Source organism: Myotis brandtii, unplaced genomic scaffold (genome assembly GCF_000412655.1).
Source record: "Myotis brandtii unplaced genomic scaffold, ASM41265v1 scaffold266, whole genome shotgun sequence".
NCBI lineage: Eukaryota > Metazoa > Chordata > Mammalia > Chiroptera > Vespertilionidae > Myotis > Myotis brandtii.
Genome location: NW_005360124.1, coordinates 6923626 through 6934587, shown reverse-complemented (window position 1 = coordinate 6934587; position 10962 = coordinate 6923626). Strand labels below are relative to the sequence as shown.

The 10962-nt window shown below is 36.2% G+C and overlaps 1 protein-coding gene across 1 annotated transcript; it reads left to right on the top strand.

Moving 5' to 3' along the window:
- Nucleotides 1-1064: 1064 nt before the first annotated feature.
- On the top strand, nucleotides 1065-10349 carry LOC106726450 (vacuolar protein sorting-associated protein 13A-like). Its single transcript, XM_014541263.1, has 5 exons — nucleotides 1065-1097; nucleotides 4606-4691; nucleotides 5475-5598; nucleotides 8287-8361; nucleotides 10212-10349. The coding sequence occupies exons 2-5, from the start codon at nucleotides 4654-4656 to the stop codon at nucleotides 10260-10262; spliced, it is 288 nt and encodes a 95-aa protein (XP_014396749.1). The 5' UTR covers nucleotides 1065-1097; nucleotides 4606-4653; the 3' UTR covers nucleotides 10263-10349.
- The last annotated feature ends 613 nt before the right edge of the window (nucleotides 10350-10962 follow it).

Genomic DNA, 10962 nt, shown 5'->3' with positions numbered 1-10962 from the left:
ATTTCATTTTCAAAATTGAACTATCAGCTATTACAGTGTTAATACATTTTTTGAACACCTATATATCCATTTTAATAACAAAGAATACAGTTCATTTTGTGTTTCAGAATAGCCTGGACTATAATGTCCATCTTTCAAGTGTAGTGGGTAAAGTTTTTTTATGAATCCAGAAAAACATCACATGAACGACTTCGTTGGACTTTTTAATTTTATTTATACTAGATGCTGTTGTGACTATTGAAATTGGTTTGATTGCATATATGCTCAGGTTAGTTCGATTTACATTGGGTCTGAAAAGTGGAAAGTGATGTGAGGCAGGCTCTACTGCAGTGCCCAAACTTAACACCATCCTATATAATAAAAGGCTAATATGCAAATCGACCAAATGGCAAAACAACCAGTCACTATGATGTGCACTGACCATCAGGGGGCAGACGCTCAATGCAGGAGCTGCCCCCTGGTGGTCAGTGCACTCCCACAGGGGGAGCCCCACTCAGCCAGAAACCCTGAGCCTAATGGTGGAACGACTGGTCTCTATGACATGCACTGACCACCAGAGGGCAGACACTCACGCAGGAGCTTTCCCCCGATGGTCAGTGCACTCCCACAGGGCAGAGATCCCCTGAGGGGTACTGGACTGCGAGAGGGTGCAGGCCGGGCTGAGGGGACCCCCCCCCCACACACACACACACGAGTGCATGAATTTCGTGCATCAGGCCTCTAAAGTTGAAATAAGAGATCAACCAAAGGACTTGTATGCATGCATATGAGCATAACTAATGGACACAGACAGTAGGGGGGTGAGGGCATGTGCTGGGGGTGGAAGCGGCCAGGGAGAGGTCAATGGGTGAAAAAGGAGACTAATGTAATACTTTAAACAATAAAGAATTTTTTAAAAAAAGAAATAAAAGCTAGTTACTGAGGTCAGAGTTGAACCATAGCTTTTATTTATTTTTTTTAAAATGTATTTTATTGATTTTTTTTTTTTTTTACAGAGAAGAAGGGAGAGGGATAGAGAGTTAGAAACATGGATGAGAGAGAAATATCAATCAGCTGCCTCCTGCACACTCCCCACTGGGGATGTGCCCGCAACCAAGGTACATGCCCTTGACCGGAATTGCACCTGGGACCCTTGAATCTGCAGGCCAATGCTCTATCCACTGAGCCAAACCAGTTAGGGCTGAACCATAGCTTTTGATTGAAAGGTTTAGATCTTTTAATGGGGTATATAGATTCCTTTTTTAAAAACTTGAAACCTTTTTATTGAATTGCTATATGGATATACATTATTATAGCAAGAAGATTTAGCAACTTGGCTAGTTTTTAAAATTTGTCATGAAATAACATTATTTTTGTTAAAATAGGGTTATATAGATTCTTGACTCTTAGTAGCATTTGATATTCTTGAGATCAACATTTGTATTCTTGCTTTTAAAACTTGGCCATATAAAACAAAAGAAAGTATGTACTTTTAAGCTAATTTCTTTTCAAATACCACTAAACTGAAATAAAAGGATATAAAGTTAAAAATAAAGCTTCATTTCTACCTCCACTATTATTCTTTGGAAGCCCAGAGATAAGTGCAATGAGTAGATTGGTATGTTACTATCAACCCTCCAGAAATTTTCTGTGCACAATAAATAAGTATACATGTATGTGTTTCTGCTTTCCCCCCATTCATTCTCAGTATTTCCACAAGATGGCATATTTTTCTATATCTGTACACACATCTACCTTTTTCTCCTTACTGCATAATGTCCCATTATATGACTATACTCTAATTTACTTAAATAGTTCCTTATTAATTAACATTTATGTTTTTTGCTTTTAACACAATATTGCCACGAAGATTTCTATATGTATATCTTGGGATACTTTTACATAAAATGAGACTCAAAGGGTACATTTAATTGATTTGCATTTTTTTATTTTGAAATTAGTTGAGGGTTTCCTCATATGTTTATTGGTCACATTTTGTTTGTGTTTTGCTGAACTACCTGTTAATAGACTTTACACATTTTCCTGTTAGTTTACTCATTTTTTTACATTGGTTTATTCATATTCCTAGAATTCTCTTCATTATGAAATTAGCTCTATAACTCTGTATTGAAAAATGTTTTCCAAACATTTTTTGGGTTTTGTGTTATTTTATTTCTGTTTATTTACTCATTGTTTTGCCATTTAACAGTACTTAATTTTCATGTACTTAGGAATTCTTTTACATTAAATTTTAGGAACTTTGTATTTTATTAAGCCTTTCCCACTTTAAGATCATTAAAATGTTTTATTTAGTACCTCTATATTGTTGCTTTATATGCTTAAATAAACCATGTGGAATTAATTTATTATATGGAGAGAAGTAGGGATCCCACTTTAGCCAGCTAGTTGCCTGAAACACCATTTATTTGATAATACATGCTTTTGCCCAGGAACTTGAAATGCTATTTTGATTTCATAAATTTCTATATTTGTATAGATAGAATTTTATAAAGTCCTATGTGTGTTTTGGTCAATTTCTGGAATCTGTATTCTTTCTATAATATGTCTATATATAACTTCTACCAACACCAAGCTGTTTTCAAATTTATTTATATAATTTGTGATCTAATAATTCTTATTACTTTCTTCTGAATCTGTGGTTGTGTCCCTTTTTTTTGTAATTCAAGAAATTTGTGTTTACTTGTCCTGCCTACCACAAGAAATAGTAAAGATGTTCTTTCCTCAACATTATAAAATTTAAAGTTAGAAATTTTTCCATTTAATTCATTTGTATGCCTCACCCTGCTGTTGTAGTTGGGTTTTTGTTTTGGTTTGGTTTGGTTTGGCTTGTTTTTTTGTCATCGTTTTAACTTCTGTCTCCAATAGAAATGAAGACTATTCTATCAGGCTTCTCTACCAAGATGATTAAGAAGTCACTCATTACCTTTCTTCTAGGCTAAATACTTTTAGTTTTTTAAAATATATATATATATATAGCCTCATGGAACATAATTTTCTAACAGAGTATTGTTGAAAAAGTCATGGATAGACAGTGTTTCATCAGTCTTGAAAATAAACTTAAAGGCCAGTGCATAGGTTAACTAGGTTCTGGGGTTCCCTGTGTGTCCAGAAATACTCTGCTCCTTATTTTTTAACCAGTGGCCCAGTGCACAGATTTGTGCACATTGAAAGGAAATTATTTAGAAGAAATATTTTAATATTGCTATTTGCCCTTTATAATGGAAGTGTCAACCAAATTCACATTCGACAATGACAGGTCAAAACACTCGTGTACGATTGGTGCCAGCAAGAGCTTTCTATGTATCATGCGTGCGCAAGTCAACTTAACCTTTTATAGATATAGAATAAACTTGCTTAATTAGACCTGCTTTCTGATTTAGCTAAACTTTTTCCAGCCCAGTGAAGCACCCCAACTTCTCTGTCATGTAACTGTCAGTAAATATCAACACAAAGCAGATTATTATTGTAGATCATGCAGGGAGAACAAAGGGTAAAATATTTAACTGCAGCAGTGTTTGACTATATTCTGCGCAGTGAGAAAACCTGAAGTCATTTTCAAAGTCCACCATTTCTTCTTTTCAGTCAGGTCAAGTTTCTAAACTTTATAAATCTCCATTTTCCGGCTAATGAAAAGGAAATAGGATTCTACCGAGTCTCCTATCTACCTACTCCAGGACTTCTGTGAGGGTCAAATGAGATGGGAAAATTCTTCACAGACATTTGGTTAAAGTTTGAAATGTTTGCACCTGGCTATAAAGCAAGTCATGTTCCTGGGCTGAAGAAACTCCAAGGAGGCTACTCACTAGGGAGAGGACGCTGGGTGTTGCTATGTGACATCATTACCCAGCGCCCTCAGCCACCATTTCTGGGCTGGGCTGAGCTGTGGGCCACATTTTGTGCCATGGGGTCTCAGCAGCATTGGTTGCGATTTGGTGGGCTGTCTGTCCAGGGTGGTGGCAGGGCCTGTGTCCCACTTGGGGGAAGCCAAGTGTTGTTTTGTTTTGTTGGCACCAGTTCTGCGGTGTCGTTTCTCTGTAAATGGCCAGCAGCTCCTGCATTGAGCGTCTGCCCCCTGGTGGTCAGTGCACATCATAGCGACTGGTCAGATGGTTGGAGGGACATATAGATGAGTTGTGAGATTGAGAAAGAAAAGCATATATGTAAGGCAGGTAGGAAAATTCCAGGGAAGGGGCAAGATGAGAGTTAATAGTAATTTATGTGATACATATATTTAAATATGTGTGTTTACATGTGTTTTTGTATAGATGTGATCAAATACTAATATAGTTCCCAAGATAAAATGAATGTGATAGTTTAATAGTAAACTTATGTCTCTGAGTTTGTAAGGTATTAAGATTTCTTTTAAAAATTCAGCATTAAAGATTGGTATAGCTACAATTGAGTAATCTTGAATAAAGCAGTGCACATAGGTGCTTTTAAACAAGTAGGAGCAATTATTTTGTGAATATTCAGTTTTCTGATTATATATTTTCTGTATAAATATGTTAATGACTTGACCCCATTAAGAAATGGTTTTAGAAGATCATAAGGGATTTCTTACATTACAATAGGAATAATTATTGATTTTTCTCTCACCTTTTTTAGGTAATAGAAAATGGAAGATTTGCAAAATACAAATATTTTACCCATGTCATGATCAATAAAACAGATATGTTAATGATAACCAAAAGGTATATTTCTTTCTTTATCTCAATGCCTTAATGTATATGTTACTTAAAGAAACCTCTGGTTGTATCTGCAATTGATGTCTCAACCAGAAGGAAGAATTGGGGAAGAAAAGCCTTTGAAGGGAGGATTAAATAGAATTATTATAGAATGCATTTTCATTGCTTTATTTTTTCCCTCCAAATGAGGGAAAACAAGAATTAATTTTAAAAGCCTCTTTCTGTTGTAGGTTGGTAAACATATTACATGGAGCCTGAGTAATAAAAGTGTTTATTCTAAAGTATTAATGACATGAAAGTTCCCCAAAATATTGGTTGATAATAGGTTCTGCAAATATTTTATATTTCTCATAAAGTACCTTATATATTTGACTTTATATCTACTTTATTTTTTCTAATGTAAGTATATTATGCTATAAATTCCCCACTAATATTGCTTAAGCTGGAGCCCACAAATTTGCTTATGATCTATTTTCATTCTCATCGAGTTAAAAATATTTTTTTAATTTCGTTTGAGATATTTTGACCCCTGGATTATTTAAAAGTATGCTAATTTTCAAACATTTAGAAATATTCTTATTTTTCTGTTAATTGGTTTCTAGTTTCATCATGATCTGAGAACAGACTTCATAAGATTTCAGTTCTTTTAAATTCATGAGGGTTTTTTATGACCTAGAATATAGTCTCAGTGAATGTTCTGTGTGCACTTGAAAAGAATGTGTATCCTGATATTATTATATTGTTGGATATAAGAGTCTCGATTTTCAAAGTGATTTTTTTTTTTTGCAGTGGGGTATTGTTTGTAACAAAAGGAACATTTGGACAGCTTACATGTGAGTGGCAGTACAGTTTTGATGAGTTTACCAAAGAGCCATTCATTGTTCATGGAAGAAGATTGCGAATTGAAGCAAAGGTACGTTGAATAGATTTTTTTTTTAAAACTTGGAACTGAACATGGCGCATTGAAATAGTCCTCTTTACTTTTGTAAGTTTCCTCTCTTTTATAGATGTCGCTTTGTCTTCCTATGGTTTTCCTTTATACCTGCTGTCTTACGCAGGTTTAAAGAAAAGAAAGGTAGGCCAAGAAGAAATATGCTACATTGCAAGCTATTACATTGACAACAACATTCCCGGGTCCTTATTTTATATTCAGTAATAGAACCTTACCCTCTCACTGCTGTCCAAGACACCAAAATGAGAAAATCATTTGCATACCTCAAAATCCCTAGCTGTGCCATGGAGAATAGTTTTCCTTGAAAATCTCACAAAAAGGACACTTGCAAAATAACAGGTGATAGTTGATAGTTCCTTCTCTTTTTATAGATATTCTTAGCCCATTCCTATCCCAATTCAGTTATAATCTTAAAGGCAGAGACCATTGCTTTCTCTGTTTTGATTACCAGCAGCTAGCATGTTGCCTGGCATTGGATGTTCATGTAAAATACAGTGAATTTCTAGTCATTTGGGAAATCAATAGAGACTCCATTGTAAGTTGTAATGATTGCACTGCCAGTGGTCGGCAAATTCATTAGTCAACAGAGCCAAATATCAACAGTACAACAATTGAAATTTCTTATGAGAGCCAAATTTTTTAAACTTAAACTATATAGGTAGGTACATTGTTATTAACTTAATTAGGATCCTAAGAGCGAGCCAAATATCAACAGTACAACAATTGAAATTTCTTATGAGAGCCAAATTTTTTAAACTTAAACTATATAGGTAGGTACATTGTTATTAACTTAATTAGGATACTCCTAAGAGCCACACTCAAGGGGCCAAAGAGCCGCAAGTGGCTCGCGAGCCGCAGTTTGCCGACCACTGCACTAGACATTGTAGGATGTAGTAGTATATAGGTATAGTAATATAGTAGGTATATGTGATAAAAAAGAACGTATGTGTAGGGCCCCTTTGGCACGGTGTTGGGAAATATTGTGACTCAACCGAGGTAAGTTTTTTCTTGGTTATTTTTGTTTTGTTTTGATTTTGAGAGACTTAATTGACTCATGTAAAGTGAAAAGTCTTAAGTCTATATCTTATAACTTAGATATGCTCAACTGATGTCATTAGCAATTATTCTCCCTGCCTTCCGTTCCTTTTTCCTGCTCCCCTTCTGCACCACCCTCATCTCTAGGTTCTGCTTTCTTCAGTGGCAGCTTCATTCTCGAGTTGGCTATTTTTTGATGACAGGATGGCCAGGGAAGTTCCAGGCTTTTATCCTGGTAGTTCAGCAGAATGAAAGCTTCACACTGGGGCACCTTTGGTCACTTGCTTATTCCTAAATCAATCCCAGGATGGAAGGGTTAGCTCTGTCTGAAGTGTTGGTGTGAGAGAAGGTGAGAAATAGTTACCCAGAGGAGATTTAGAAAGTACTTAATGGAGTAGTGGCACTGGGCACAGGCAGACAGAAGCAGCAAATGTCTTCTGGGCTGGCCTCCAGAGCAAAACTGCCCTTCCCTATACATAGCCAGTGAAGAGCATTTCTCCAATCTTACCACTCAGTCCAGAGAGTGGGGGGAGTGGACCAGACATTAGTTCCGGGGATGTTAGACCAACTTTTCCCATTGAGAATTTCTCTAATTCATTCAGAAAATGAAAGGCCCTGTGGCCACCTATGAAATAAAGAAGAGTGGCTGTTAGATTCTGTTCTAGCCTATACTGCTTTCCTGGCTTTTTCCCCATATTTTTTTTCTCTTTCCAAGAATAAACTTCTTATCTCCTTGATTTCGCCCCCGCCCCTTCTACCTATTCTTGAGACATTGTATTAGTAGTCATCCTTTTTTAAAAAAATAAAAGAATCTGATTTCTTTTGGAGTCTCTATTTGCATGGATATTGGAATGACTTATAGGATTTGTTAGACTAGTAAAAACCTCCACTTTGCCTCTTCTATGACCCTACCCTTAGTTAATAGCAGTTAAACACCAACCTCCTCCTCAAGAATTCCACTTCTTCTGTTTGTCCCTCTAATATTTAGTATGTATATGAGGCAGTTCTCCCCACAGACACTAAACAGAATACTGAAGGAGTGCAAAATTTGGAAGATTGTCATATAGGATCTTGGACCCACCCTGATTTCTTTGATCCTTAGCTACATTCTTATTCAATGAGTGGTTTAAAATGTCAGAAGTTACATGGATACATACAAACATGCACACACACCCATAATCATGTGCATGTATGTATGCATGTACACACATATGTATATATCATTTTTGAGCTAAAATCATCATTATTCCATGGCCAGATATCAAGAACCACCGAAAAGTTTTTTGGAGGGAAAAACAGTGGCACTCCTCCCAAACTTACCTCCTTCCCATCCTTTGTGTAAACCCTTTATGGCTTTAGCTATAACATCGCACCTAAGGCGTTTTAACTTAGGTTTAGTGATAATGGATGTGTTAATGTTTAGTCTTTTCTTTTTTCCATTTGTCTTTGATTCTTCTTGATTTCCCATTCTTGGCTTTTTTTTTTTTTTTAAGGTGTGTGATTTGTGTAAAATGGACACTTGAAGCACCAGTTTTTAAAACTACATGCCATTTCTTTATCATATTTCTACAACTGGTTTTTCATTTTTAATGAAGTCACTTATTCTGTTTATAGGAACGGGTGAAGTCTGTATTCCATGCCAAAGAGTTTGGAAAAATAATTAACTTCAAGACTGCAGAAGATGCTAGGGTAAATATAACGGTTCTCTTCTGTAAACAGCAGCTTTGCTTTTCATAGTCCTGGAAGCTGGACTGTTGCTAAGGCAGACAAGTTTTGTTTGTTTTTAATTATGTTCTTCTGCTTTGACTGTTTTAATATATGTGACTAGATAATATTTCGCCAAAACTGCTTTTCATTAGATTGAATTCAACACACCTACTTGTTTTTTGTGTCAAATGGCGCCATCTGATTTTAAATCCTAACTGTAATACTTGTGAAAAAGTCAAACATAAGTTATTTCATTCTAATGCTAATCTACCAGCTCCAGCAGGAACAGATACCCCACATTGTAGATTTCTCCTCTGTGTAGCTATGGTGATTTACAAACAATTGCTATAGCCTGACACATAGCAGAAGGAGCCAAGCCTGTAGTCAGAAAATCCAGGTCTGAATACAGGTTCTGATCCTTCTTGACTGTGGTACCTTGGGGAAGTCGTTTAACCTCAGTTGCCGAAAAATATGAATAATGTGAGCTGAAAAGCGCTGTGCATACGTTAGGGGTTATGGCAGTGACAAGGAGGTGTACTGTCAAAAAAAGGAAGACTACAGACTGATTATCTGCCTTGTTAATCAAACTAAGATGCTATTTCTGATACTGAATTGTACTCACTGTGTCATGAAATTTATAAGAACACAAGGCTCCTTTACTGAATCCCTGGGCCTCCTGCCCTCATACTGCATTGGTCCTGACTGGGTGTGACTACTTACTGGTTCACTCTCACATCTGGGCCCCAAACTAGGAACCTCGGACCATTTAGCATGTGCCATGCAATTTTCCATCCAGACATTGGGATACAAGGCCACACTGGCATACTACCAGTAGATAACTGAAAGGGATCAAGTTACAAAGAAAGAGGAAGAAAGTGACTAGAGCCTCGATATGTTTGTGGCCTGGAACAGGGAGACAGACTAGAGAATGATAACAGTGTGACTTTGAGGCCATCTTTCACATTGCTGAAGAGCATTACCACCTATTTCTGTTTCTCTGCAATACGTTTTCCATGTAATCTCTGTCACCATGTTTTTTTGTCCCAGAAGGTTTGTTTTTAATCTTCCAGCTCTGCTGGAAACATCCAGAAAAGGCTACTGAGCTTGGTTCTCTTTCTCTCCTCATCTTAGAGCTATTCCCACTAGGTTCTTCTTAAGGTAAAGAAGCACAGATACCTCTGCCAAAGTGTTTCATAGTGGGATGACCCAGTGTCACCTCCAAGGCTTTTATTAGTCACACAAGCCCAATGATTATAGACATTATTGATAGAAAGGTTTGCATTACATATGTGTTTTATGTTTGTGATTTCAAACCTTTTCAAAATAGAAAATACTATATTATGAGAACACCTAAAGTGCTCAAGAATGTTGCTATGCTACTCCTACCCACTGTAGAATATGTAATTATTCTTAATCAGAAGAATTCTATATATGGAATGATGAAGGTTTGTGGGACAGAATTGGCATAGGTTGGAAGGAATTTTGCATAGGTAATTTGCACACTGTGCCTGAGTTAGCCCAGCTGCCAAATTACCCTTTCTCTCAGGATGGTTTATTTTACTTTTCTTATTCTAAAGATGAACATGCCAGTTCAGTGACCTTAAAACAACATTATTCTTACTGTTAAATAAAAATCAGTGCCATTGACCCTGAGCCATCTGAGCCATTTAAGTGAGTAAATGATCTCTTACATAAGATAAATTGAATTATTGGCTATGATTATACACCTAACTAAACTGAGAAGCCCACTTCTATATTTCCATTCAGTACATTTTGAGTTTCATTACAAGTTCATAGAAGTAAGCATATGTTGGTTTATTTCCTCACAACAGTGGATCCTCACAAAGCTAGAAGAAGCAAGAGAGCCTTCCCCGACCCTCTGACGGAGAACACTGCCAGAAGACACAGTAATTAATCCTTACAGCTTCTACCGTGTACCTTCCTAAACCTGTTTGGGAACCATAGTACAGAAGTAATTTTAAGTACATAAAATATATATGTGTGTGTATCAGTTAGAATCAGGTAAAACAGCTATGTGATTAAAATATTTCAACTCCTCTGGTTTTCTAACTTGAATCATGCATTGGGTTAAAATTCTAATTATTTTATAAGAGAAACATTTTTTAAATATTTGCTCCAGGTGATTCTCTGCACTGGTGGAGAAATTGCCCATAATTAGCCTTCATATGGAGCTAAGATTAATGTTCCGAGTTTACACTTTAAACTTCTCTCATGCTTACTTCCAACTCTCTGAATAAGTGATCAAATCAAACATTGCCTCAGTGGTATCAAGAGAACTTTAGTGGTGATTTCTTTAGAAACATGTAGTTCTTTTTACAGATAAATATTTTGATATTATTTTCCTTATTTTTATAAAGGATGGGTTTGAACTGTACTTCAAATACACAGCATGAATATAAAAAACAATCTTTTTATATATAATACAGATTGAATAATATCCTTTCAAGCCTCATCTTAAGAAAGGCTTGTAAAATGAATGTCATAACCCAAAAGAGAAAGCCCTCCTCATAACTCTGATGCCTTAGAAATAGTTCCTCAAGCCATCTCCATGGGATCTACTTG

Bases quoted from the DNA above. Each gene is read 5' to 3' on its own strand.
- LOC106726450 (XM_014541263.1), top strand. From the start codon at position 4,654: ATGATCAATAAAACAGATATGTTAATGATAACCAAAAG. The intron at 5,599-8,286 runs GTACGTTGAATA...TTCTGTTTATAG, and splicing joins GATTGCGAATTGAAGCAAAG to GAACGGGTGAAGTCTGTATT. The intron at 8,362-10,211 runs GTAAATATAACG...TCCTCACAACAG, and splicing joins AGACTGCAGAAGATGCTAGG to TGGATCCTCACAAAGCTAGA.